At 47.5% G+C, this 27,629-nt stretch overlaps 1 protein-coding gene across 2 annotated transcripts in view; it reads right to left on the reverse strand.

Moving 5' to 3' along the window:
* Window positions 1-228: 228 nt before the first annotated feature.
* Window positions 229-27,629, reverse strand: part of LOC140428115 (H(+)/Cl(-) exchange transporter 4) — a 125,768-nt gene continuing 98,367 nt past the window's right edge. For both annotated transcript variants that reach the window (XM_072514191.1, XM_072514192.1), the window contains exons 6-12: window positions 18,002-18,208; window positions 17,365-17,445; window positions 14,150-14,695; window positions 10,548-10,734; window positions 6,933-7,331; window positions 5,526-5,742; window positions 229-1,452 (exon numbers count right to left, since the gene is read on the reverse strand). In XM_072514191.1, the coding sequence (XP_072370292.1) occupies window positions 1,362-1,452; window positions 5,526-5,742; window positions 6,933-7,331; window positions 10,548-10,734; window positions 14,150-14,695; window positions 17,365-17,445; window positions 18,002-18,208 (1,728 nt within the window). In that variant the 3' untranslated portion in view covers window positions 229-1,361. The remainder of the gene's footprint in view (window positions 1,453-5,525; window positions 5,743-6,932; window positions 7,332-10,547; window positions 10,735-14,149; window positions 14,696-17,364; window positions 17,446-18,001; window positions 18,209-27,629) is intronic.

Below are 27,629 nucleotides of genomic sequence, written 5' to 3' on the forward strand. Positions count from 1 at the left end.
TCCAACACGTCCCCTCCCCCTCCAACACCACGCCCCCTCTCCCTCCAACACCACGCCCCCTCTCCCTCCAACACCATGTCCCCTCCTCCTTCAACACCACGTCCCCTCCCCCTCCAACACCACGTCCCCTCCCCCTCCAACACCACGTCCCCTCCTCCTTCAACACCACGTCCCCTCCCCCTCCAACACCACGTCCCCTCCTCCTCCAACACCACACCCCCGCCCCCTGGCGCCCTTCACCATCACCCTAGCCCAATCAAGATCTGCACCAACAGCACTGGGCTGTAATACTTTCCACTTTGCACAATGTGGAATTCTCTTGGCACAATTCAACTTCTTACCTCCAAATTCTTCTACGTATTCCAACACACAAGTTAATAGGCTAATTGAATGTTTACATATGAGTTAATAGGCTAATAAAATGTTGGTCTTTACCTCATGAGGGCTAGGATACGAAGGGATGGAAGTTATACCAAAGCCCATTAATAATTCTGGTTTGACCGCATCCGGAACACTGTTTTCAGCTTTGGGCACCCCCAGAAAGGGCACATTGGCTCTGGAGGGGATGCAGTGTAGATTCATTACAATGGTGCCAGGGCTAAAAGAGTTAGAATTATAGTTGCGTAGGCCAGGGCTGTGTTTGTCCACACAGATGCATTTCAGAGAAAGCACACACACGAGAGAGAAAGGAATAGAAGGACATGCTGACACAGTGGAAAGAAGTATGGTGGGAAGAGACTGAGGTGCAGAATAAACACCAGCAGAGACCAATGGGTTGAGTGGCCAGTTTCTGTGCTGTAAAATTCTACATAACATGTTGATGCAAATACAATTCAATGTTACACAGGTACCCTCACCTTCTGAACTCAATGAGTAAATGAAGAAATTAATGCAAAGTCTATAACACTGACATTTTCTGTATAATCATAAATCCAAACAGACTTTGAAATTATTCCCTATTTTTCCTCGTACAGTAGCTAGTATCTTGCAGTCTGTTATATCACTGGCCAATATCAACGTGTTATGCATTTATCAATCTCTATTATTTTACACCTAGTGGACACAGATTTCAGACAAAGCTGGGCAGTTGAGATGTTAGCATAAGATGCATCATCTACCAGGCAAAAGAGCTGAGCTTTTCTCTTCTCTTGTCTGAAAGAACACAATGAACTCGTTGCGTGTCAGTCCTCATCTCCTACTCCAGTGCATCGCTGATCACTCCACTCCTGAGCAAATCTGCTTCTGATCAAGTGATTAGAATTCAGATCAGTGAAAGGCCACTGCATCCTGAGATCTTAGTCTTGCCCATTACCTTCCAAAATCAGAACTGGGCAAGGCTGGCACAGTCAGCAAGCAAGGAGTCAATTGAACATGATGGACTCAGGGTCTTGGTTTGCCATTTGGGCCATGTGCCTCAGCACGTCCTTTTTAGTTAAGATGCCCAGGAGACGGCTGCAAAAAAGGAGACAATACTTGCAATAATTACATTAAAATAACTGAAGTGCATTCATGTGGATTAGGGTACAGGAGAGATTACAATTAACTGGTGGTACAATCATAGAAGAATCATTGAATCCCTACAGTGCATAAGGCGGCCATTCGTCCCATCGAGTCTGCACTGACCCTCTGAAAGAGCACCCTACCCTAGGCCCTCTCCCCCGCCCTATCCCCATAACCCCACCTAACTTGCACACCTTTGGACTGTGGGAGGAAACTGGAGCACCTGGAGGAAACCCACGCAGACACGTGGAGATGGTGCAAACTCCACACAGTCACCTAAGGCAGGAATTGAACCCAGGTCCCTGGCGCTGTGAAGCAGCAATGCTAACCAGTGTGCCACCTCATGTTTTCCTGCAGGCCATTGTGGAGTGGGAATGCCTTTTAAAAGGCATTGCCAATGCAAGGCTGGGTTTGCTGCCCATGCTGACTTGCCCTCAGGAAGTGTTTGATGACAACATTGATGGTGTCCTCCAACTTTGCCATCATCTTGTAATTGGCACTGTCCACCACCTAGACCCTCACTCCACCAAAACCTGCACCGTCAGTACATCCTCTGATATACTATCATCATAAAGCTTCAGGATTTCACTTGCTACACATATCTCCAAAGTCAGAACACAGCTTGTCGATCCTCCACACTGAATCCATCCTTATCAACACCATTGTTATCCCATCACCAGGACCTCTGAATGCTCCAGACTCCTGTCTATAACCGCCAACTGCACGTTCACCAGCAGGTTGTTATGAATCCTAGATTTTATGGAACTAGACCAATGTCATTTAGCATTTCTAGGTCCATTTGTGTGTACATTATGGATGTCACTCTGAACCTGAGCCCATCATTCTATTCCTCTTTTGTTTCTTTTCTCTTTATCGCTCCTAGACTCTCTTCCATCATTGTGCCACATTTTCCTTCTCCTCTCTTAGGTATAGTGTCCTCACAATTCTCAATCCAACCCTTCAGTAATCCTAGACCTTGCTGCATGCTGGGTTTGACTCCCTCCGAAACAAGCCTACATTTCCCCTCTGTGCCTCTCTTGGCTGGTCCACGCCTGCTCCTAATTTATGTCTGTCAATGTCTGCGTGTGTGTCTGCATATGCCTGCGCCTGCCTGCCTGTAACTGTCTGTGTGTCTATCTCTGTGTATGTTTGTCTGTGAGTGCGTGTCTCTGTATGTGTGTGTCTGTCTGTGTGTGTCTATCTCTGTGTACGTGCCTGAGTGTGTGTGTGCCTGTCTGTGAGTCTCAATGTGTGTCTGTCTGTGTATCGTGTGTGTCTGTGTGCGCTTGGGTGTGTGTGAGAAAAATTATGTGGCCGTGTATGTGTGTCGCTGTGTGTGTGTGTGTGTGTCGGTGTCGGTGTGTGTGTGTGTGGGTGTGATTGTGTTGTGATTGTGTGTGCAGGCAGCACGTGGCGCAGTGGTTTGCACTGGGACTACGGCGCTGAGGACCCAGGTTTGAATCCCGGCCTTGGGTCGCTATCCACGTGGAGTTTGCACATTCTCCCCATGTCTGTGTGGGCTTCACCCCCACAACCCAAAGATGTGCAGGTTAGGTGGACTGGCCATGCTAAATTGCCCCTTAATTGGAAAAAGAAAATTGGGTACTCTAAATTTATTTTTTAAAAGTGTGTGTGTGTCGGTGTGTGTGTGTTTGTGTGTACAGTTGTGTTGTGATTGTGCGTGTGTGTCCGTGTGTGAGAGATTGTATGTGTGCCTGTGTGTCAGCCGTGCCTTAGTTGCGAGCAGTCCCGCCTGTGTGTGTGTGTGTGTGTATATGTGTGTGTCAGCCTTGCCTTAGTAGGCAGGAGCACTCTCGCCTCTGAATCACAAGGTTCCAGGTTCAAGTCCCACTACAGAGTTTGAGCATAAAACTCAAGGCTGATGCTGCAGTGCTGTGCTGAGGGACCACTGCATTGTCAGAGGATAGCTGGATAAGATCATGGCGGCATGATGACACAGTGGTTAGCACTGCTACCTCACGGCAAGGTCCCAGGCTCTATCACGACCTTGGGTGACTGCCTGTGTGGACCCTGCACGTTCTCTTCGTGTCTGCGTGGGTTTTCTCCAGGTGCTCCGGTTTCCTCCCACATTCCAAAGATGTGCAGGTTAGGTGGATTGGCCATGCTAAATTGCCGCTTAGTGTCCAAAAGGTTAGGTGGGTTACAGGGACAGGGTGCACTTTCAGAGGGTTGGTGCAAATGCAATGGGCCGAATGGCCTCCTTCTGCACTATAGGGACTCTATGATTAAACTGTGACCACGTCAGCCTACCCAGGTGGATCTAAAAGATCCCATGGCACTCCCATGAAGAAGAGCAGCGGAATTTTCTCGAGTATAAGAAATTTCCAGAATTTGGTGTTCTTATTTCAGATTTCCAACATACGCAGTAATTTGCTTTTTTATTACTGTTCTCCCCGGTGTTCTTGCAAAACATTTATGCCTCAATTTGCCATCAAAAAAGCAGACACTTACCTGCTCGCTGTCACATTGCTGTTTGTAGGGGTTTTGCCGAGTGCGTACCGACACCCATGTTTCCTACATTACAACAATGAATATACTCCTAAAATGATATTATTGGTTGTAAAACAATGGGCAGCACGGTAGCATAGTGGTTAGCACAATTGCTCCACAGCTCCAGGGTCCCAGGTTTGATTCCCGTCTTGGGTCACTGCCTGTGCGGAGTCTGCACCTTCTCCCCGTGCGTGCGTGGGTTTCCTCCGGGTACTCCGGTTTCCTCCCACAGTCCAAAGATGTGCAGGTTAGGTAGATTGGCCATGGTAAATTACCCTTTGTGTCCAAAATTGCCCTTAGTGTTGGGTGGGGCTACTGGGTTATGGGGATAGGGTGGAGATGTTGACCTTGAGTAGGGTGCTCTTTCCAAGAGCCGGTGCAGACTCGATGGGCCGAATGGCCTCCTTCTGCACTGTAAATTCTATGAAAACACTTTTTGAGAGGTTCAGAGGTTGTGAAAATAGCAATAGAAATCTAAGTCGTTCTTTTCCTTTTTTCAGTGAGGCACTCAACACTGGCTTATTCCGAGCTACCCCAGTTGCACATCTTTATCGCCCTTCCTGTCCAGTGTGCTTGGACACTGCACAATCCCATGGTCCCCACTTTGAGAAGGAACTGCTGAATTAAGCTATGTAGTATAAACAGCACCAGTTCACGGAGCTGACAACAGAAAGCTCATTCCAAGGATCTGAAATTCAATAATTTCTGATACCAATAAAGGGGTTAACTGCCCCTTTAAAAAGACCAAGGGGAGGAGCTTGATACAAGTGAAATCCATTGCACACAATCACATCACCAGTCGTCATTTCTACCCTCCTTTGTCTCTCTATTTCTCTCTCCTCCTTTGAAATGCTTCTTAAACCTATCCCTCTGATCAAGCTCATGGTCATCTGTCCAAATCTCTCAAATGCAGTTTGATAACATTCCAGTGAGCCCTTTGGGATGCTGCCCTACATTAAAGGTGCTACACAAATACAAGTTGTTGGTGTTTTGAAAATGCCATAACCTCTTTCTTGTTCTATGGAGGTCTTGTGGCGCTTCGCATAGTGTCCCTGCATCTGAGCCAGAAACCCCTGTTAGAGTCGCACCCCAGGTCTTGATGGCCAAGGAAGGTCCGTTCAAAACGGCCTAACAGGCTGAGTGTGTCAACCTGTAAATGCTTCCAACACGCCAATGGCTGGTGATAAGGAGACTCCTACTCAGCCACGCTTAATGTGGAGTGGCGCCCCTCAAAACTATAAGCCCCTGGTGACAGGCTAGTGACCTCTTCCAAAAATAACTAGCTGTGGAAACAGTCTGCCTTAGTTTACCAATAGGTGCGGGAAGAGAACAGGGATTGGAATTTTGTTCAATGTTTGAAAGTCTGTCATCAAGATGACAGTGTATCCAATGGTTTGGTATTGGTGAAAACCCTTTCTCATTGTGTCTTCTTGCAGATGGATATTCTGTGGGGAGACAGTAAACTCATTGAGAAGGTGCCCATTTTGCACTGCTGCTTGTCCACAGCTACTTACCCGCTGCGAGTGACCAGACATTGTCGGAGGCCAAGCTTACGAAAGATGTCCACCACAGTCTCCATGGGCGTGTGGTCTGTCACAGTGAAGGGACTCAGGTTGAGAATCCTCCACAGTTTGAGTGGGCAGGGGCTGTTACCAAGCAATGGAGGAGGGTCTTCAGTGAAATACACAATGGAGTTACTCACCACTCCGTCTTGTACCTTCCTTGCGTTTCCTGAGATAGATGGGGAAAATCAAGAATTGAGAGGAAAGAATATTTTAGTACCCTGATCTGAACTCCCCCCCCCCCCCCCCCCCCCCCCCCCCCCCCCCACCCGAACATCCACCACCAGCAAACAATTTTCTCCCTTCCTCTCTCCAGGAAGTACTGATCCATTTTGGGCTATTTTTCGCACCCAAGACCAGGCCATCTACTCCAGGCCTATTGTCACCAGCCCCACTCCTACCTTCATCCCAAATTCCCAAATGTACACTTTCCAGCAGGAAGGAGAGGACAGAATTGGTGAGGAGACGAACCCAAGCTGATTCTTTCCCCAATTTCACCAATGAGCATTGCTGAACTCAGCACAAACCAGCATACAATCTGGGCTCATTTCTCCCTGTGTGGTAAATACCATTGGTCAATGGGTTCAGCCACTGAGCTATTGTGGGACAGCCTTCCTCTGGTACCCACACCAATCCCTACACTAGCACCCCCAATCTTACTACATTTATTCAGCTACTTCATTCCTCTATTTGCAAGCTGTATTTTGTCAGTCAGGAACGCTGAGGAATGCTGTCATGGATACACTTTAGTGTCCTCTGCAAATTTTAACAGTGGTGTTTCTAATTCCGGAGACCAAACCATTTATGGAAATAGTGAACAACATGTCTAGACCTTAATTATAACTTTTGCCACAACTGATTATTGCCTTGTATACTGAGGATTGCTTGCGTTGTGAGCTTTTCGGGTCTCTGCCAATTTTCTTTTGATGTTGCCAGTCAGCCTTAGCTACTTTTCTGGCTTTGCACTAAACTGAGTGAATTGAATTGAATCTCAGTGGCGTGGAGGGATTAGCAGGTTGATTAACAGTGTATTACATGAAAGACCCGACCATAGACATAGGACCATGGTCATTTCCTACTAGCCAAGAGGAGGGGTTGGGAGGAGGCACCCATACAACTGGACATGAGTACTCTGCTGGACACCAACCCAGAATTCTGAGCCAGAGTATCCACTCGCTGTGATTGTCTGGAGCAGGGTTCAAATCCAGCACCTCTGGTTAGGAGACTGGAATATGACCACTGAGCAAAAGTCTCACTCCAACTTAAAACAGTTTTTAAAAAGCTGTCAGGCTCAATTAAATTCCATGCTGAAACCAAGGCTAACATTTGATGCAAGAGCTGTCTAGCTGGATGACTCACTTATTGCAGGAATGAGATCCCTTCTCTGGACAAAGCCAATGAGCCGCTCCGATTCCTTTGTGACGACAACAGGGAAACCATTGTAATCTGTATCTTTAATCAGGGCCTCCACATCCTCCACTGTCATGCTGCCTTGGGTCAGGACCGAGAGGGGAGGCTCGGTGCGTCTTGGCCTCATGACATCAGTTGCCAGAGTCCGGTGCCTGAACTCATCCTTTGAATCCAAGAAAGGGTAGCCGTTCAAGTGTATGTGGGCTTCGTAAATACCCACTTTCCCAAAGGCATCGGCCACCCACTTGCTGGTCACTGCTGCAGCCATTAATGGCACAATGTACTCCAAACCTCCAGTTAGCTCGAACATGATCACAACCAGAGACACCGTCATACGAGTGACTCCACCTGCGGTAAAATTAGCAACAGCCAGAATGAGACACATTGAAACTTCTCGATTAAAGTCGTGCCTTGTCAAGTGAAAAAGTGAAAGTGTGACCCCCCCCCCCCCCCACTGGATCATCTTTGATCATCTGTCTCCCTCTGTGACTTGAAGTCAATATAGTTTTTGTCTGATTACACTCTTATGAAATATTTTGCAATATGTTATGCCATTAATGGTACTATGTAAATGCAAGATGTTGTTGTTAATAGTTACAATCTCTCATATCAGAACTGGATACAGTTGAGTTCACACAACATTCCCATCATGAACCAATTACTTTTTTTTAAAAATTCCAATTAAGGGGCAATTTAGCGTGGCCAATCCACCTACCCTGCACATCGTTTTGGGTTGTGGGGGTGAGACCCACACAGACACGGGGAGAATGTGCAAACTCCATACGGACAGTGACCCGAGGCCGGAATCGAACCCGTGTCCTCGGCTCTGCAAGGCAGCAGTGCTAACCACTGCACAACCGCGCTGCCCAACCATGAACCAATTCCAATGCACTCCTGGCTCCCCAGCCAGATTTTACCCTCTGTAAACCTGACACCATCCAAAACTCGACTGGCAACCTCTTAACTTGATCAAAGTCCTGTTCACCTATGACTCCTGCATTCGCTGACATACATTGACATCCGGTCAAGAAACATTTTGATATTAAAATTCTCATGCTCGTTTTCAAATCGTTCCTTGGCCTCACACTTCCCTATCTCAGTAGTCTCCTCCAGCGTCGCAACCCTACGAGATATTGACGCTCTTTTAATTCAGAAACTTACGACCAACCTCGATTTTAATTACTGAATCATCGGTCGTCAATACTTCAGTTGCCTGGGCCCTAAGCTCTGTAATTCCCTCCTCAAACTTCTGCCTTTCTACACTGCTTGTTTTATTTAAGAAACACCTTAAAGCCGACCTGTTTGACCAAGTGTTTGGTCACCTGATCTAACATCATTGTATCAGTCTTAGTGTTACATTTGATTTTGTAGTAAGTTGTTGTAGTGTTAGACTTGGTTCAGTGCTGATACTTTGTCTCGGACACAAAAGATTGTGTCTTCAAGGAGTTGTAAATGTATTCCAGGCTGACACTCCAGTGCAGCACCAAGGGAGCGCAGTATTGAGGGAATGGAGTAGTATGGGAGAGGAACACTGAAGGAAAGATAGCACAGGGTACTGAAGGAGTGTGGGCGTGAGGGAGTGTGTAGTGAGGGAGAGCAGAATTGAGGGCATGCAGCGCTGAGGGCGTGCAGTTCTGAGGGAGTGCAGCACTGAGGGAGAGCAGCACAGAGGGAGTGCAGCGCTGAGGGAGTGCAGCACAGAGGGAGTGCAGCACTGAGGGAATGCTGCACTGAGGGAGTGCAGCACAGAGGGAGTGCAGCGCTGAGGGAGTGCAGCGCTGAGGGAGTGCAGCGCTGAGGGAGAGCAGCACAGAGGGAGTGCAGCACAGAGGGAGTGCAGCACTGAGGGAGTGTAGCGCTGAGGGAGTGCAGCGCTGAGGGAGAGCAGCACAGAGGGAGTGCAGCACAGAGGGAGTGCAGCGCTGAGGGAGTGCAGCGCTGAGGGAGTGCAGCGCTGAGGGAGTGCAGCACAGAGGGAGTGCAGCGCTGAGGGAGTGCAGCACAGAGGGAGTGCAGCACAGAGGGAGTGCAGCACAGAGGGAGTGCAGCGCTGAGGGAGAGCAGCACAGAGGGAGTGCAGCGCTGAGGGAGTGCAGCACTGAGGGAGTGCAGCGCTGAGGGAGTGCAGCACTGAGGGAGTGCAGCGCTGAGGGAGTGCAGCGCTGAGGGAGTGCAGCGCTGAGGGAGTGCAACGCTGAGGGAGTGCAGCGCTGAGGGAGTGCAGCACAGAGGGAGTGCAGCACAGAGGGAGTGCAGCGCTGAGGGAGTGCAGCGCTGAGGGAGTGCAACGCTGAGGGAGTGCAGCGCTGAGGGAGTGCAGCGCTGAGGGAGTGCAGCGCTGAGGGAGAGCAGCACAGGGGGAGTGCAGCGCTGAGGGAGTGCAGCGCTGAGGGAGTGCAGCGCTGAGGGTGGGCTCCTCTGTCCGCGTTGACACCTTTTAAATGAGATGCTAAACCAAGAATCCTGCTGTCCTTTAAATGATTGTCAAATGATTCCCTGGCACAATTTCACAGCAGGTAACGGGAATTTCTCTTCTACCTGGCCAATATATATCACTTAACCAACATGATTAAAACAGATTGTCCTGTCATTTATCTCATTGCTCTTTGTGGAACCTTACTGTGCGAAAACGGCCTTTCACATTTGATGAATAAACAAAACTGATGATGTTTCACAATTCACTGGCTGTGAAGTACTCTCATTCTAAAAATGCAAAGGCTTTGTTTTAAAAACTAATTTTCATTTATTGTCACTTCATGATATTTATTTTCTCTTCGACAGAACCATATCCAACTTCACCTGAAACCAAACTCTTCTCAGGCCGTTCCTCATTCCATTATTCAGTCAAGAAAGACTTGCATTTATATAGCACCATTCACAATCTCAGGTGTCCTAAAGCGTGTGGCAACTCGTGGTGTGTTTTTGAAATGTTGTCAGTTATAATTCAGGACACACAGCAGATAATTTACACACACATCAAGCTCCGGCAATTAGCAATATGATAGATCATGACCAGATCATCTGTTTTTGTGATGTTGGCTGAAACATAAATGGCAGTCAAGGACATCGGGATAAAGTTCCTACTCTTCTTCAGATAGTTTACTAGGGTCTTTTAAAGGGTAAATGGGACCTCAGGCTAATGTCTGATCTGGAGGAGGACATCTCCAATAATACAACGTTCCCTCAGTAGTGAAATGGGATTGTCAGCCTCGATGATGCGCTCTCAAGTCTCTGGAGTAGAACTTAAACCCATAATCTTCTGACTCAAGAGAGTTCCCAACTGAGCTTCCTTTTGTCCAGCTGCAGGTAACTTCAGTGACTGCCCGAGCACACAGATTCACAACAGACCTAGTGAAATCGGCAGAGTCTTGCTCTACAATTCAATGGAGCTACCCAATAAATAGGTCAACATTCAGATTGCAATCAAGAGATTCCAAAAGGGATCAATTTTTTAAAAATGTTCATGTTGAATGTGAATACTAAGCTTGTTGGCATAACTGCAGAATGGTCTTCCTCTTGTTCTTTAAATAATTACTGGTCAACGGCAAATCAGATGGCACTCACCAAGGCAGGCGGCAGCCCCAACCATAGCATACAGCCCTGGAGTGACGCAGTCAGCTCCAGGCCTGCACCAGCTTCGGAAGATGAACCAGTCGTGGTGGTGATAGGCCATTTGCTCCACACCAATACCAACCATTCTGCCAGCTATTGCCCCGACAGCCATGCTGGGAATAAACAGTCCTGATGGCATCTGCAGAAACAATGAGAATAAAAACCAGCACGATGCATTCCTTCAGTGTGCTTGCTCTACCATAGGGTGCTGCGTCAGTAAGCAAAGGAAATCAAACCAAGTGTCTGCCACTTCTGATAGTGGTAAATAATACTGGTGCTCTATTCAGTGGTTAACGTTCTTTTATAGAGAGAAAAGATTTTGCCGATGTTAAGTTTTCTGGACACCCAAAGCTTTCAGACCTGTTTGTTTTAACCTTTATAGCAATTCCAACATTGACAAAAACAGCTTGTTCAGATTGTCTGCAGTAATGCCCAGATTTTAATAACATTAGTACACAAGTTAAAATAATTGGTTTGATAGTTCAATCCTTCGCTATTTATTCAACCAGTGACAGATCGGTTTAGCTCTGTTAGCTGGACAGCTGGTTGGTGATACGGAGCCAATACCATCAGCGTGGGTTCAATTCCCGTACCAGCTGAGGTTATGTATGAAGGCCCGCCTTCTCAACCATTCCCCTTGCCTGAGGTGTGCTGACCGTCTGGTTCAATCACCACCAGTCAGCTCACAAAGGGACTGAGGCGACATTTCCATTTATGAACAAGAGTAACATGGCTTTTCACAGTAACTTCATTGAAGCCGACTTGTGACAATAAGCGATTTTCAATTTCATTTCATTTTCATGAGCTGGGATGAAGTGCAGAATTGTGCAGCAGCAATATAACTAATTTGCAGGATGTTATCAAATGACACTGCCAACAAAACTGAAGGAAAGGAGATTGGTCTCCTTGGAGCAGAGAAGGCTGAGGGGCGATTTAATAAAGCTGCTCAGAATTACGAGGGGCTTCAATCGAGTAAAGAAGACAAAATTGCTCTCACTTGCAGGCGGATCAGTAAACAGAGGACGAAGATTTAAGATAATTCGTAAAAGAACCGGGTGGGAGGTGAGAGGGGTTTCCTTCTGCACAGCGAGTTGTTATGATCTGTCTGAAAGGCTGTGGGTGCAGATGCAATCCTAACTTTTTAACAGGAATTAGATATAAACTTGAAAAGGAAAACATTGTCAGGCTATGGGGAGTGGGCAGGAAGTGGGACCTATTGAGAAACTCTTTCAAACAGCCAGCACATAGAAAACAGGCCAAATGGCTTCCTTTCATGCTGTACCATTTTAATACAAGAGATAAATTGGTGAAGACACAACCAAAGGCCTGGATCCTCACGTGTACAGGAAAACACAACTGTTTCAATAATCTTCTGCTGAAAAAGGAAGGTCTGTCCTTCTACTAAATGCCAAAGTTATAGCTCAACCCAGAAAGTGTAAGAAGGGTCATTTGGACTGGAAATGTTAACTCCGTTTCTCTCTCCAGATGCTGCCAGATCTGCGGAGTTTATCCAGCATCATCCATTTTTATTCTAGATCTCCAGCATCTGTAGTATTTTGCTTTTATTTTACCAAAAATGTAAGTTTCCGCAGGAATTATGTCCATTTCAATCATGAAAGTTAAAAAAATATTTTCAAGGCTTATTTTGCCGAATGCTGAATTGACAGAGCGAACCCGATTTGAAAGACAGTCCAGGAAAACAAGGCAAACAGTCGGAATTCAGCCCAGAGCAAGCAGCAGCAAAGAATATGGTGGGGGAGGGGTCATTTTCAGGCCTGTACTGTGCAAATGGTAGAAATTCAGGGGTGATGCAGGGTACCATCGGGTCCCAACTCGCTATAACGTATTGTGCATGTAGATTTAGGTAGCTCCCAATTCTAATAGGAGTTCAGATGGCCACATTAATTCTTCAAATTTAAACCTTGCGGTTTAGAATTCATCTCTGCTCTTCCGTTGGACAGTCTGGATTTTCTTGATCCTGTCTCCTCCCCCAACCCCCACCATTCCCATCACCCCAAAGAGGTTGACCACTGTCACAAACCCAGCCATTGTAGCACTGTCAAGAGACTGCATTAAAGGGATTACTGGCCCCTGAAAAATAACCAAATACCTTGGGCTAAATCAGGGGTCTTCTCCCGTGTCTGCATGGGTTTCCCCCGGGTGCTCCGGTTTCCTCCCACAAGCCCTGAAAGACGTGCTTTTAGGTGAATTGGACATTCAGAATTCTCCCCCTGTGTACCCGAACAGGCGTCAGAATGTGGCGACTAGGGGATTTTCACAGTAACTTCATTGCAGTGTTAATGTAAGCCTACTTAGGCAGCACGGTAGCACAAGTGGATAGCACTGTGGCTTCACAGCGCCAGGGTCCCAGGTTTGATTCCCCGCTGGGTCACTGTCTGTGCGGAGTCTGCACGTTCTCCCCGTGTGTGTGTGGGTTTCCTCCGGGTGCTCCGATTTCCTCCCACAGTCATAAGATGTGCAGGTTAGGTGGATTGGCCATGATAAATTGCCCTTAGTGACCAAAAAGGTTAGGAGGGGTTATTGGGTTACAGGGATAGGGTGGAAGTGAGGGCTTAAGTGGGTTGGTGCAGACTCGATGGGCTGAATGGCCTCCTTCTGCACTGTATGTACGTGTGACACTAATAAAGATTATTATTATTTAACTGCACATGAATCAATTATATAGTCGCACTAGCTTCTCTTCAATTTGCCCTCCCAATTTTTCACCCTAATTCTCTTCTTCTGAAGACATTCCTTATTGAATACTTGACTTGGAAATAAATCGCCCTTCCCTCACCGGGTCAGAATCCTGGAACTCCCTCCCTAACAGCACAGTGGGTGTACCTACACCACAGGGATTGCAGTGGTTTAAGGAGATCAGCACCGCCTCCTGAAGGACAATTGTGGTTGAGCAATAAATGCAGTGACGCCCACATCCCTTTAATGAATTTTTTTCAAGCTACACTTCCCAGCCCCTACCATTCCACTTTCACCTCACAGTGAGCACCTACACACTACTTAAACATTCTTTTAAAACTCAATTCTCAGGAATGTGGGCATCATTTTCATGTTTTACTGACACCAGTAATTTATTTGCAGATTTTTGCAGTTGAACTCACGTTCGACTGGGTTCTCAGCCTGGGCCTCTGCTTATTAAGTGAAGTAACATTGCTGCTATGGAGCTGTGTCAACATAACTCGGCCCGATCCAGTCCTTACTCCCTGGGCTGGATTCTCCGCCCCGCCGTGCCACATTTCTGTTTTACCCCGCCGCGGGATGCTCCATTACGCCGGCTAGTCAATGAGATTTGCCATTGTGGGGAAACCCCCGGGCTGCCGGCTTAACGGAGCATCCCGTCAGCAGCAAATCCAGCTCCCTGTCAGAATCACAGGATAGTGGTCAGGAGAGCCACACTGTCCATGCTGGAGACTGGCCTATTTTTTAAACCAGCTCTGATTCAATATTAATCACGCATTGGCAAATTAGTCCTGTGCTGATCTGAATCATACAGTGAAGACAGTTGAAGGTAAATGATTTGTGTTAGCCATCCTCACCTTCATGCCAAATGTAAATATGGTGATGACAATCTTGAAAATCAGAGCAAGAGCCAACTGCCATATAGCCGCATAGACTCCTGGGCCTGCCGCTCTGTCAGGTATATCGTCAACTGGACGAGTCATGTTCGGATCATTGATGTAGTCGCAGAGCTGTGAAGACTCAAGTGCTCCACAGTCATTGAACAGCTCAGAGATTAATTCACTGGTGCTCTGTCTCGTGTACTGATTTGGAAAGGCAAAGATGGCCGTGATAGCTGTCACTGCGATCACCTCCAGTACTGGGTACCGTCCAAGCTTGGTGTTCTTGCGCTTCCTGCACCAGGCAATGTTCCCTCGGATGAAAAGCGTTCCCCATAGGCCTCCGAAAACCCCAAGCAGGATGAAAGGCACCAGTTCAGCCATGTACCAGGGCGTGTGATACTCCACATAAAACAGCACCAGCCGACTGTTACCAAACGGGTTGATTGAACGGAGAGTGAAAGCTGCTACCAAAGCAGCAAAGAACGATCTCCAGAGTGTCTTCAATGGGAAATAGTAACTGACCTGAAAGAGAAGAGCAGATTCCTCAATCACTAATGTGTCTCTTATTGAGAAACAAGAACCATAAAATCGCTACAGTGCGGAAAGAGGCTATTTGGCCCATCGTTTCTGCACCGATCCTCTGAAAGAGCACCCTACTTAGGCACATTTCCCTGCCCTATCCCCATAACCCCACCTAACCTGCACATCTTTGGACACTAAGGGGCAATTTTTGCATGACCAATCCACCCTAACATGCACATCTTTGGACCTTGGGAGGAAACCGGAGCACCCAGAGGAAACCCACGCACACATGGGAAGAAAGTGCAAACTCCACACAGACAGTCATCCAAGGCCGGAATTGAATCCGGGTGCCTGGCGCTGTGAAGCAGCAGTGCTAACCACTGTGCCGCCCACACTTCTCTCACTTCAGAATATTTTCACCCAATTTTTGGGAGTTACTCCTTCTCCCACAGGACTTCTCAAAAACCCCAGAGATTTCAAATGCAGGCATCTCTACCCACTATTAAATGTGCTTTATACTGGCTGACCGGACCATGTTCTTTCCTCTCTAAAGTAGGGATACCCGGGTCGATTCTAACACCCCTGTAGCCAGTGGGAGATCAGCATACACGGCACAGTGGCAATCAAAGCTGGGTGCTTGCAAAGTGTTATTACAATGCAAGATACTGTGACTCCCACACTGAACTCTCAGGCCAGACCATCTAGATATATTAGCCACTTTCATTTTCACAGACGCTTCAACTAATCAAATGATGAAAACAATAACTTGATGCCCTGGCTTTGAAATTAGGGTGCTTCATTTTTGGGTCAAATGGTAAAGCCTGAGGTGTCCTTGATATTGGGCCTCAGCCTTTAGTTCGATGGCTGTACAGAAATAGCATCCTAAATTGGGGTGTTGAGCCCCTAAAGAAAGTGAGGAAGGACAGGTGATTAGGTCGGACGGTAGGGATGACCAATGATGGGGTACATCTGTAACTGGAGTAGGCAGCAAGGGTAACAATGTTTGAGAGTTAAGCTGTGACCATTTGGGAGCATTTGACCTTTATCACTGCTGTAGATAATGGACTCCTAGCTTGCAATGATTGTGCGTCTCCTGCCTGCCGTACTGAAAATATCTAGGAGGTTAGTTAGCACCTGCAAAATGGGTGCCGCATTGTCAGATTTCTTGCCCAGTTGTATTGTAAATTGATCCATGGAGAGCAGGCTTTCACTGACAACTAAATGAGAGCTGGACAAACATCAGTAAAGTTTAAGCACAAAGAGTTTCAGATCGAGCTGAGCAGTCACTGGACTTCAGTTCAGTCGATCGCCTGTGGGTGAACATGAATTAGAAACTGATAGGGGCTCCTCATACTTGTAAACATGGTATAAGAGTAAGAGCGATGTGAATCAAAGGAATTAATGGGAGCTGTGCCAAAAAATGTGAAGCCTCTCATCAAAAGCAACAAGGAACAATACTGAGTCTCAGAATTAAATTGGATGTTGGCCATGCTTTTGGTCATAAAGGATAAATGAGTAGCTTCCCAGGGGTGTGGCACTGATTCATACACACACCAGGAGTGTCCGATATCTGATACCCAGTTAGTGCAGAGTTGGATCAGTCCAACCAGGTCTCAGAACCCTCCAGACCACAGTAAAATCAGCACCTTCCAATTGTTATTCAATGGCCCTGTCTGAAAGTGTGTGTGTGAGACACCAGGTTTAACCATGATGCCTCCATATTGTGTCTCCGGTGTAAGCAAATAAAGATTCAAACCCATAAGCAATGATCTGCTCGCCATTTTATTACAGTGATTTCTGCAGCTTTTACCTGACAATATCATTCTTATGGTATTCACATCAATTTAATAACAACCTTCCTTTCAGCTAATCATTCTAGTTATACAATTAAACATACTGAGGGACAGTCAGTCCCAGAACCAACATTATATCATCTCCCTGCAATTCTCTCTTTGGATGAGATGGGAGAGGATGGGTTCGTTTCCCCTTAGATTTCAAGGGAATTTATGAGTGCAGTCCATTATTACCATCTAAATAATGGGATAGTGGACAGACTGCTGACTTAGGAATGTGAGATAACGTACCTTGTTTTTTACTTGGAGCTATGAAAATAGTATGCTTTCTGTAAAAGATACAGGCAGGACTATTTGAGTCGAGAAGCAGGAATCGGCTGTGGAAAGGATTGGTGCTGCCGCTGTGGAATCTAGGAATGGGAGCTGAAGTCACCCCACTCAGACTAAGTGGTTCTCCAGCTTTCTCGCACTCCCATTCCTTTCAAAGGCAGGTCATTTGGGGATGATGGTGTTTCCTTGTTTGTTGGCCATGGGCTGGCTAGACGTAATGGAGGTGGTTAGCCAATCCACTCCCAGATGTCAAGCCCGTATTGGAAAATTAGAGCTCGGATTCCTGCTCACCCCTCCCTAACAGCACTCTGGGTTTACCTACACCACATGGACTGCATTGATTCAGGAAGATGACTTTCTCAAGGGCATTTAGCCATGGGCAATAAATGCTGGACTAGCCAGTGATGCTCACGTCACATGAATGAATAAAACAACAAGATTGACAATGGCGTTCAAAACTTATGTTTGCAATATTTTATTTTTCTTGCTTTTCTAAGGTATGATACTTTTACTGAGACGACAGTTCTCGCCGGGAATGTATTTTACCTCTTCCAAACTGAACAGCACGCCACCAATGGGAGCACCAAATGCAACAGAGACACCAGCAGCAGCAGCAGCTGACAGTACCTGCAAGGAAGACAAAGAGTCAAGTTGTGTACTGCCCTCCCATTTCCACCAATGAAATGATCACAAATGAGACCCCTCGCCCCTTTAATCACTTTATTCCCATTGCCTCAGGCAATAAATAATGAATTCAGGTACCACTGCTTGGCCACTTTCAATGGATACTCTCCCCTCCGCAAAAGGCTATGGATGCTGAGCTGACATCCTCAAGATTGAGGTGAATATATTGTTTCCTTGGGTAAAGGTTTGGAAGAGTTATTGACCAGTGGTGGATAAATGAAGTTTGAGAAAGAAATCAGCCATGACTTGAATGAATGGTGGGACAGATTTCCAGGGCTGAATGGTCTACACTTCATTTGCCTTCCATGTCATGACATTGCCAACATTTGGAATCATTCTACCAACATCTAAATATTTTGGAGCCTGATTCAGGCCTATAATGTTGTCTCCATATGTATTTGACTAATATCCCTCAGTCCAGTTCCTAACTGATCCTCATCCAGTTTCTGTTTAATTAATGAACAGAGATAGGCTCCAATAATTTGAAATTACCACTTACCTCTCTCCTCTTCCCTTCATTCTTACTGTACTTTGAAAACAGGCAGCAGAAAAGGTTTCCACAGCAACAAGCCACATGAACTAGGGGTCCTTCTTTCCCGAGACTTAGGCCTGATGATACAGCCAACACCAGAGTTACTGTTTTAATCAGTAATGTCCATTTGCCTAGATAACCTCTGATAATAAAGCCACTAAGGATGGTCTTAATCTGAAAAAAATAAGATGCAAGTCAATTAAAAGGGAGTTAAACACATCAACAATCTTCACAGAAATACAATAGATGGGTCTTTTTTTCTGAACAAATATTTATTTCTAGCTGCAAAATGTTCAACCTCAATTAAAAACTGATTTTAGACACACTGGCTGAAATTCTCCAGCGTTCTTGCCAGTGGGATCTTCCGGACCCGCTGACGGTGACCCCCTCGCCGCAGGTTTCTCGGTAACAAACGGTGTGAACAACAGGATGATTCGTTGACAGCAGCAAGGCCGGTAGATCCCGCCACTGGCCAATGAGTCACCGGAAAACACGTTGCCGTGGGGGTAGGTGGGATAGGGTTGAAAAATTCCGCCCATTGGGACAGATTCTATTACATTCATGTATCAATGGGGAGGCGGTGGTGCAGTGGTATTGTCACTGGTCTAGTCACCCAGTGACTCAGGATAATGCTCTGGGAACCTGGGTTCCCATCCACCCACGGTGGCAAAAACAATACAATTTGAATTCAGTAGAAATCAGTTGTAAAAACTGGTTCACTAATGTCCTTTAGGGAAGAAAATCTAGGGGCATGGTGACGACGGCGCTAGCACTGGCATCGAGGAGATATACGGAGATCCAGTTGTACAGTACACAATTAGGATGTGGAATCATCTGAGGAGACACTTCAGGCTGGAGGGGATGTTGGTCTTAACACTGTTGTGTGAGAACCATGGGTTCAAACCAGGGGAGACGGATGGTATGTACAGGAGATAGAGAGAGGTGGGGCTGGTGGGGGGAGGGATTTATATTTGGAGGAGAGGTTCGCAAGTCTGGAAGAGCTGCGGGAGAGGGTAGAGAAGGGAAGTGAATTTAGGTATTTACAAGTGAGTGACTTCACACGGAAAGTGCAGAAAGGATTTCCCAGGGTGCCGAAGTATGCCCTATTAGAACAGTTGATGCTTCCGGACATGGATGGGAGGGTAGGATTGGGGACATATACGGGTGACTGAGGGAGCAGGGCAGGAACATAAATGGTGAGGATCAAGGAGAAATGTGAGGAGTTGGGGAGGATATAGGTTGGTGAGTCTGGAGTGAGGCGCTGCGCAGGGTGAATTCGACCTCTTCGTGTGCGAGGATGAGTTTGATACAGTTTAAGGCGCTACACAGGGAGCCCAAGACTTGGGCAAGGATGAGTGGGTTCTTCCCAGGGGTGGCAGACGAGCGTGAGAAGTGTGGGTGAGGACCAGCAAACCACGTATATATGTTTCGGGGTGCGAGAAGTTAGAGAGATACTGGGTGGGGTGTTTGGGACGCTGGCAAATATTGCGGGGATAGAGGTCGGGCCTGACGCTATGGTGGCAATTCTTGCGGTATCAGAAGTACCGGAGCTGATGGAGGGGAGGAAGGCCGATGTGGTGGCCTTCGCCTCTCTGGTTGCCCAGGGAAGGATTGTGTTGGTATGCGGTCGACAACGTCGCCGGGGTAGCGGCCTGGCTGGGGACCTGTACCACTTTCTCCGGTTGGAGAAGATTAAATTTGAATTGAGGCGATCAGCGGAGGGCTTTGAGGCACGGTGGGGACTGTTCATGACCATGTTCGAGGAATTGTTTGTCATGGGAGGCGGGGCTGAAAAAGGGGGAAAACTTGCACAGACTGTAAAATTGTGAGTTGGGGTGAATGTTCCCAGATCATTTATGTTTTTGTATTTTTGAATATGTTTGGAATAAAATACAATTTTTAACAAAAGGTAAGGAATTCTGGTGTCCTTACCTGGTCTGGCCTACATGTGACTCCAGACCCACAGCAATGTGGTTGACTCTTAATCGCCCTCTGAAATGGCCAAGCAAGCCACTCAGTTCGAGGACAATTTAGGGGTGGGCAATAAATGCTATTCCAGACAACGCCACACACATACCACAAATGAACTTTTAAAAATGAACTATTCATTACAACCCTCGGAGAACTGCTCCCACCCTCTCTGCTTGCATTCCTAAACTTTTTCTAACCCAATCATTGGCAGCTGTGCCTTTAGCCATTTAGGTCCATAATTCTGGAATTTGCTCCCAAACCTCCCGGCCTCTCTCTCTCCCTGCCTCTACCTATTCAGCTATGTTTATGGTCACCCGTCCGAATATTGTCTTATGTGGTTCGGTGTCAAACTTAATGCCTCTTTACAGACCAATGACGCATTACGACGTGTTAATCCAAAGAATCCGTAGAATCCTACAGTGCAGGAGGAGGCCATTTGGCCCTTCTGGTCTGCACACCCCTCCGAAAGAGCACTCTACCTAGGCCCATCCCTATAAACCCGCGCATTGATCATGGCCAATACACCTAACCTGCACATCTGGGAGGAAAGCAGAGCATCTGGAGGAAACCCAGGCAGACACGGGGAGATCGTACAAACTCCACAGTCACCCAAGGCTGGAATCAAACCTGGGCCCCTGGCACTGTGAGGCAGCAGTGTAAACTGCCGTGCTACTATAAAGGTGTTACTTATATAAGTGTACGCTGGTGTTATTATTCCCCAGAAAGCTCAGAGATGAACTTGTAATAGTGGAGCAGATTTCAATAGAACAGAGAGAATGAAAGGGTAATTCGATGGAGGTGATTATGGTCGCGAATGCACGGCCCAAAACGGTGCTGGAGGCAGAGTCAAAAGTAAATTTCAAAAGGAAATTACCCAACTACTGGAAGGGGTGAAAATGTTCAGGGCTATGTGGGAAGAGCCAATGGATGGGACTGGAACTAACTGATAGCTCTCTGATGACACAGGCATAATGGGCTGAACGGCCTCGTCCTGTGAAGTATGGTTCTAATAGGTGCTAATGAGCCTCCTTTAGCAAAGATGAATCACAGGCAAAAACACTAGTTCAATCCATGTTTAGTGCAAGGTACCATCTTGGTAAAGGAATTGAAACTTGTGAGATGAAAGCCAATCGGAGGCTTATTTGAGGGCTGATTGCTTCACAAATTGTCTTATGGAGCTCATTAGGAAGGCTGCCTAGCATTCTGATGGTTAGCACTTGAACTGACAGCCGCTCCTAACTGTGACCAGCTGGTTGGGAGGAACCAAGTCATTGCAGAGGATTTTGAGCATTTCTTGAAAGCACCTTGCTGTACAGCGTGCTGTTGGAGGTTTGAAGCGGACCATTAAACTACATTGGGAGATTTTACAAGCCACTTTCTCAAGACTTCCTCACTCTTATCAACATTTAATTCTGAAATTCACTGAGGACTTCTGTTGTGCTCCACTTCATCGGAGCCATGAGGAGAAAGGTAATGTTCGGTCATCAGCACCTTTAATAGGAGTCCCTCTTTATCTGGCTGAGGGATGGGAGGAGGACATGCGACCAGCCAAAGTAGCAGTGGGCACTGCAGATGAGGCACAGGAGGGTGAGGAGAATGTCGCACTCTCCTTTTCCGATTCCCTCCACCTCCAGCATTTACTGCCTATCCCAAATTGCTCTTGAACTCGTGGCTTGCTTGGCCAGTTCAGAGGGCGTTTAAGAGTCAACCACATTGCGGTGGATCTAGAGTCACAAGTAGACCAGACCAGATAAGGATGGCAGATTTCTGAGGTGGCACGGTGGTGCACTGCTGCCTCATGACGCTGAGGACATGAGTTTGATTCCGGCCCTGGATCACTGTCTGTGTCTAGTTTGTACATTTTCCCTGCGTCTGCGTGGGTCTCACCCCCACAACCCAAATATGTGCAGGGTAGGTGGATTAGCCATGCTAAATTGCCCCTTAATTGCAAAAAAGTTTTAAAAATGTTTTTTCAAAAGAATGATGTGGAGATGCCGACGTTGGATTGGGGTGGGCACAGTAAGAAGTCTTATAACACCAGGTTAAAGTCCAACAGGTTTGTTTCGAATCACTAGCTTTCGGAGCACTGCTCCTTCCTCGGTTGAATGAAGAGGTGGGTTCCAGAAACATATATATAGACATAGTCAGTGATGCAAGACGATACTTTGAATGCGAGTCTTTGCAGGTAATTAAGTCTTTACAGGTCCAGACGGAGTAACTGGAGAGAGGGATAATCACAGGTTAAAGAGGTGTGAATTGTCTCCAGCCAGGACAGTTGGTAGGATTTTGCAAGCCCAGGCCAGTTGGTGGGGGGTGAATATAATGCAACATGAATCCAACGTCCCGGTTGAGGCCGTACTCATGTGTGCGGATCTTAGCTATAAGCTTCTGCTCGGCGCGACAACGAAGAATCGGCAAGCAGAAACCTATGTGACTATCCCTCTCTCCAGTGCCGGATGTCGATAAGGCTCACCAAGGCTCACCCATTGCCCCGTCTGCTTTTGGTGCCCCTTTTCCCTCTGCTTTGGCTCCCTTCTGGCATTTCCCCCCCCTTTTTTTTTCTCCAAGAGAATTTTTTTTAAAAAAGTAAACAAAAAAAGGTGAAAACATTTCTTTCTCTTTAAAAGTTTTCTTTCATAGTTTTGTATTTTCAAAAGGGGATGTTCTTTTTTCTTTTCCCTCATTCACCCATGACAGCATGAAGGGTGTGCAGCAGCAGCCCATACAAGAGCCCCCCCCCCCCCCCCCCCCGCCATATAGTGGGAAAGGGTATGGAGGGCATTTCCATGAGCTGACGTGGGTTGTGGGGCACCGGCTGCCGAGGCAGAGTTCGGGGCTTAGGGCCAATGCCAAATTCCACCCGAGCAGGAATGTGCTCAGGTGGTAGTCCATCGCGGATCTTGCCATCGAGGCCCAGAACAAGCATGCTAATTCATGGGGTGTCATGCAGCTCACTCCTCTGCTACGCAGCATGTCCCCAATCCTGGTCATCACATGTAGGCCAGATCAGGTAAGGACGGCAGATTTCCTTCCCTAAAAGAACATTAGTGAACCTGTTGGGTTTTTACAACAATCAACAATGTTTTCACAGTCTTCATTGGACTTTTAATTCCAGATTTTCGTAATGAATTAAAATTCCCTTCTTTCTGCCATGGTGGGATTCAAACCCAGGTCCCCAGAGCAGTACCCTGGATTACTAGTCCAGTGACAATACCATTATGCCACTGCCTCCCCTCATACAGCTCCATGAAAATTGTGTCCAATTGGCAATTAAGTACTAAGCCTGCAGGTTTCTTCAAGTGCTTCCATGCAAGTTTCAATTATAGTAAGCGGTTATTGCACTAAATCCAGACTTGGAAACTGGCATGTCTTACTTTTTATTTTGTACGAAGTCTTACAACACCAGGTTAAAGTCCAACAGGTATGTTTCGATGTCACTAGCTTTCGGAGCGCTGCTCCTTCCTCAGGTGAATGAAGAGGTTGTCATGATATTCAAACACACACATCATGATAGACACACCAACAGACAAATCAGAACACACAACACCACAACCAATGACAGAAAGATATAAAAGCACAGACACGACCCCCGGTGGTCAGTATTAGCTGCAGAGGAGAACCAGGACACATCTGTTGCCAAACACACTTAGGGAGACAGCACGTGCAGAGTATCCAGAACGAACTGTATTATAAGAGTTATAATAAAATAGAGTTGTACCACATACAACTGTGTTGGCTCATCTGTGCACCAGAGCACCCAACACCACATGGTACAGGAGTGGATCGATACCTGCCGGCATACCTCCGTGTACACAGACAACCAGCAGTGCCCAGGCATGATGTACGAGCTCCCGGTTCCGCAGCCGCTCCAGTGCCACGGCGACCTCCGCGAAAACTGGCGGCGATTCCGGCAAATGTTCGAATTGTTCCTGGTGGCAGCTGAACTCCAAGACCTGGATGATAGGGAAAAAATTGAATTTCTCCTCACCATCGCCGGTGCAAGGGCAAGAGAAATATTCAGAAGGTTCAGGTTCTTCAGGAGGCAGCAAAGGTACGATTACCAGGCAGTCCTGGGCAAATTCTCCAAGTACTGTGAAGAAAACGCAATCCAATCGGCACATAAAGGTAAGAAAAGCTGCAGTACTCACCTCGTGGCTGGGATCCCGGAGCCCGAATTCCCAGAGGCCAAAATCCCGGGCCTGAGAGAAGGCTGGGTCGAGGTCGGCGGCCATCTTGCTAAAGGTATCACGCTAGCACAGTTGCGCGAGCAGTGCGCAGAACCGGAAGTTTCGTTTGCGCATGCGCGAGATGCTGCGCATGCGCAGTCCAGAAAACGGCCATCGGTAAAGGAACAGCGATCTGAGCATGCGCAGTCGCTTCCTACGTGCTACATACCGAGCGTCAGGATGTCAGAGGCCCCAGACTGCACCAATTTAAAAGGGAAACGTCCCAAATCCAATTTAAAAGGGGAACGTCCCAAATCAAAAAAACAAAAATCTGTTAAAGCTGTAAAACAACCTTCCCTCACCTGGAATGACAGCACAGTGCCGCAAATTGACCCAGGAGATGAATTTGACCTCCGAAGAACCCTCCGACAAGCAGTTACCTACGCACAAGCCGATGATTCCGACCTTGAATACTTCGATGACGATCTTTACAGTGTTTCCGGACCTCGCGAGCCCAATGATAGCTCCGTGGTCCTATATGACTATGACTCGGACGAACCTTTCGTGTTGCACATTGGCGGCCCCCACATTGAATCCGACGCAGATGCGGATTCATTTTTCGGATTTGAGGATCTTCAATCCAGCAGATATGACGTTCCAACTTATCAGTACCGGATGATGCTGCAGCCTGACATTAACAGACAGGGAGCGGTGCAAGCACACGGAGAGTGCCCTGCTGCCACACAGAGCGTGGTCCACGTCCCGCTCAACGTTCCCGACTCTATGAAAGAAGACATGCAAGACTCCAGAGTGCAGTCCTCGCATGAACCAGAAGTGACTCCAGTGTCACAAGCTTCCACAGCAAGCTCGTGGACAGACTCCACAATTGCAGAAATGCAAGACTCCAGAGCGCAGTCCTTGCACGAACAAGAAGTGACTCCAGTGTCACAAGCCTCCACAGAGAGCTCGTGGACAGCCTCCACGATAGAAGCAACGCAAGACTCCAGAGCGCAGTCCTTGCACGAACAAGAAGTGACTCCAGTGTCACAAGCCTCCACAGAGAGCTCGTGGACGGACTCCACGATGGAAGGAACGCAAGACTCCAGAGCGCAGTCCTTGCAGGAACAAGACCATGAGGGTCTAGCAACCTCTCCTGACCAACCAGCGGCAGACGATGCAAGTCTGCCATGCTCACGTGAACAGCAAGAAGGCTATAACAGCCTACCATGCTCCACTACACAGCAGCATGAACATGACGGTCTCTCATGCTACAATGAAGGGCACAGCGCTGAAGACTGTTCAAGCCCAACTGAAGACAAGCCAAAGGAATCGCCTCGTCCAAGCCCGAAGAAAAAAGGTTTATGCGCTGACCTTCAGGATCATTATAGCCGAACAGAGATTAATAATGCTGCACGGCCACAGAAGGATGCTGAGGATTTGCTAACGAAATTAATTGAATGTTTAACTTGCAAGGAGCAGACTGAGAATTGCCAGTGTTTTAGTACGGATCGAAAAAATGGACAAGACATTGATCCTCAGGTAATGGAAATAACACAACCTGAATCATATCTACAGCAGGGACAAATGTCTCCCTTCAACACAACACCGCAAAATCCCAACTTCGGAGACCAGCAGTTAGTCAGTAATGACTCTTCAAACCTTGAGGGGAACATTAATTGCATTGAACCTATACACGCTCCACTGATTATTGAGCAGAACATTGGAGCAAGAATCCTGAGGACACCGACATCGAGTAGCCAGATAACGAATTTAAAACCCACAGCAGTTTCAAGTGAACCAAGTGTGCTTTCCACTAATGGTGAAGATGCAGATAAGGTCGACCCGATTATCCATTGTACCACACTAACCCCAGTGATTAAGCAGTTATGTATGGGGAGTATAATGTGGGCAATTGAGAACAGTAAAAGAGAGACTGTGACCATGCCAGTCCCAGCAAAATCAGACCCAGAGACCATGAAGGCATGTACATTAGACAAAGATACATATGAGGCACCTGAGAAGAAAAGTGAAACGGAATGTTCTTTGGAAAATAGTACAATGTCGATAGAAACATTGGATCCTATATTCGAGACCATACCTATGGGAGAATTTGGGGGTAATAAACAAGGTTCTGCAATGTCTGGGGGAAGATTTAAAATTCCAAAGAAGAAAAGCCCAAATGAAGGACAACGGCAAGACAATGACAGTCCACCGACATGGTGTGCACCACCAGATGAAAACTCTGACAATTTACCCAACCCTAGTGAACAGCAAGCTGCTAATGAGGATCTATCCACGGGATGTGAGACGAGTGACGACAGCATCCCACTTCCCATGCAAAAGGTGCAAGGTGACGGACCTCGCCTAGTGCGTACCGAGGCACTCGACGATCACGGTGGGACCACTGACGACTGCGGTGGCGGCGCACCGCTTCCACCCTCGATGGCTCGACCCTCTCCACTGGTTGGTGCATTCCTGCATGTTCCGACTCCAGAAGTGCAGCTTCAGGGAATCTCGGCTGCCTCCAGTGAACCTGTTGGGACTCCGGACGGGGGGCATCAACGGAAGGCAGACCGGACTCCAGATGGGGAGCAGCCAAGCGCCGACTCTGATTCGCGCACGCCAGACCTTGCTCCGGACGGGCGGTGTCGCGGCCTCGGTGATGGCACGCTCAGGGTGACGGCGGATGCCACGGCGACAGGGAATGGATCGCGTGGCAGTCCCACTGGGTCGGCAGTGGCAACCAGCACCGGCGGTCCAAGATGGACACACCAATTCGCGCCATCGCCAGACGTTGATGCGAGCAACAATTCTCTCTCCAAGGCGACATGCTTCGACGTTTCTCTGCGGAGTCGCCCTTCCGGCACAGCAGGTGGCCGGAACCAGCGTACACGGTCTCGGCCAACTTCCACATCTGGCACAGTCATCGCCTTGCATGATATTAGTGATGGTGCTACTTCGATGGCGACGACCCATCGGCTTACAAGATGCCGTCCACCACAAACATAAAAAGAAAAAGACTCCACCTTGTTCCTGGCATGCAGGGCGGATGGATTGGTGCGTAGGCGCAATCAGCGAGCTTTGCGCCGCCTTCCACGCTCGCAACTGAACCGTACGCACACGCCGGATCCTCCACTGGTTCCCAAGGATGACTTCGTGGAGATGCCACGGATCATGCCCCTTCCATCGCCACCAGAACCAAACCACAGCCAAGGCACCACTAACAAAGATGTTGAATGTTATATTTGCACGAATGAAAAAACCAAGCACTGCACGAAGTACAACAAATGGTAAAGTAGAGACTTCGGCAACAGCATCACCTCCAACAGTCCAAGGTGAACCAGTGTGACCCCAAATCTCCACAGCTGAACCGGCTTGAGGACCAGCCCATTCTTGAGGCGGTCACCCATTAGACTGGACTTATAACGCTGTTCATACGTTCAAAAAGTCAAACACTT

The sequence above is a fragment of the Scyliorhinus torazame genome, chromosome 8 (genome assembly GCF_047496885.1).
Source record: "Scyliorhinus torazame isolate Kashiwa2021f chromosome 8, sScyTor2.1, whole genome shotgun sequence".
In the NCBI taxonomy this organism is placed as follows: Eukaryota; Metazoa; Chordata; class Chondrichthyes; order Carcharhiniformes; family Scyliorhinidae; genus Scyliorhinus; species Scyliorhinus torazame.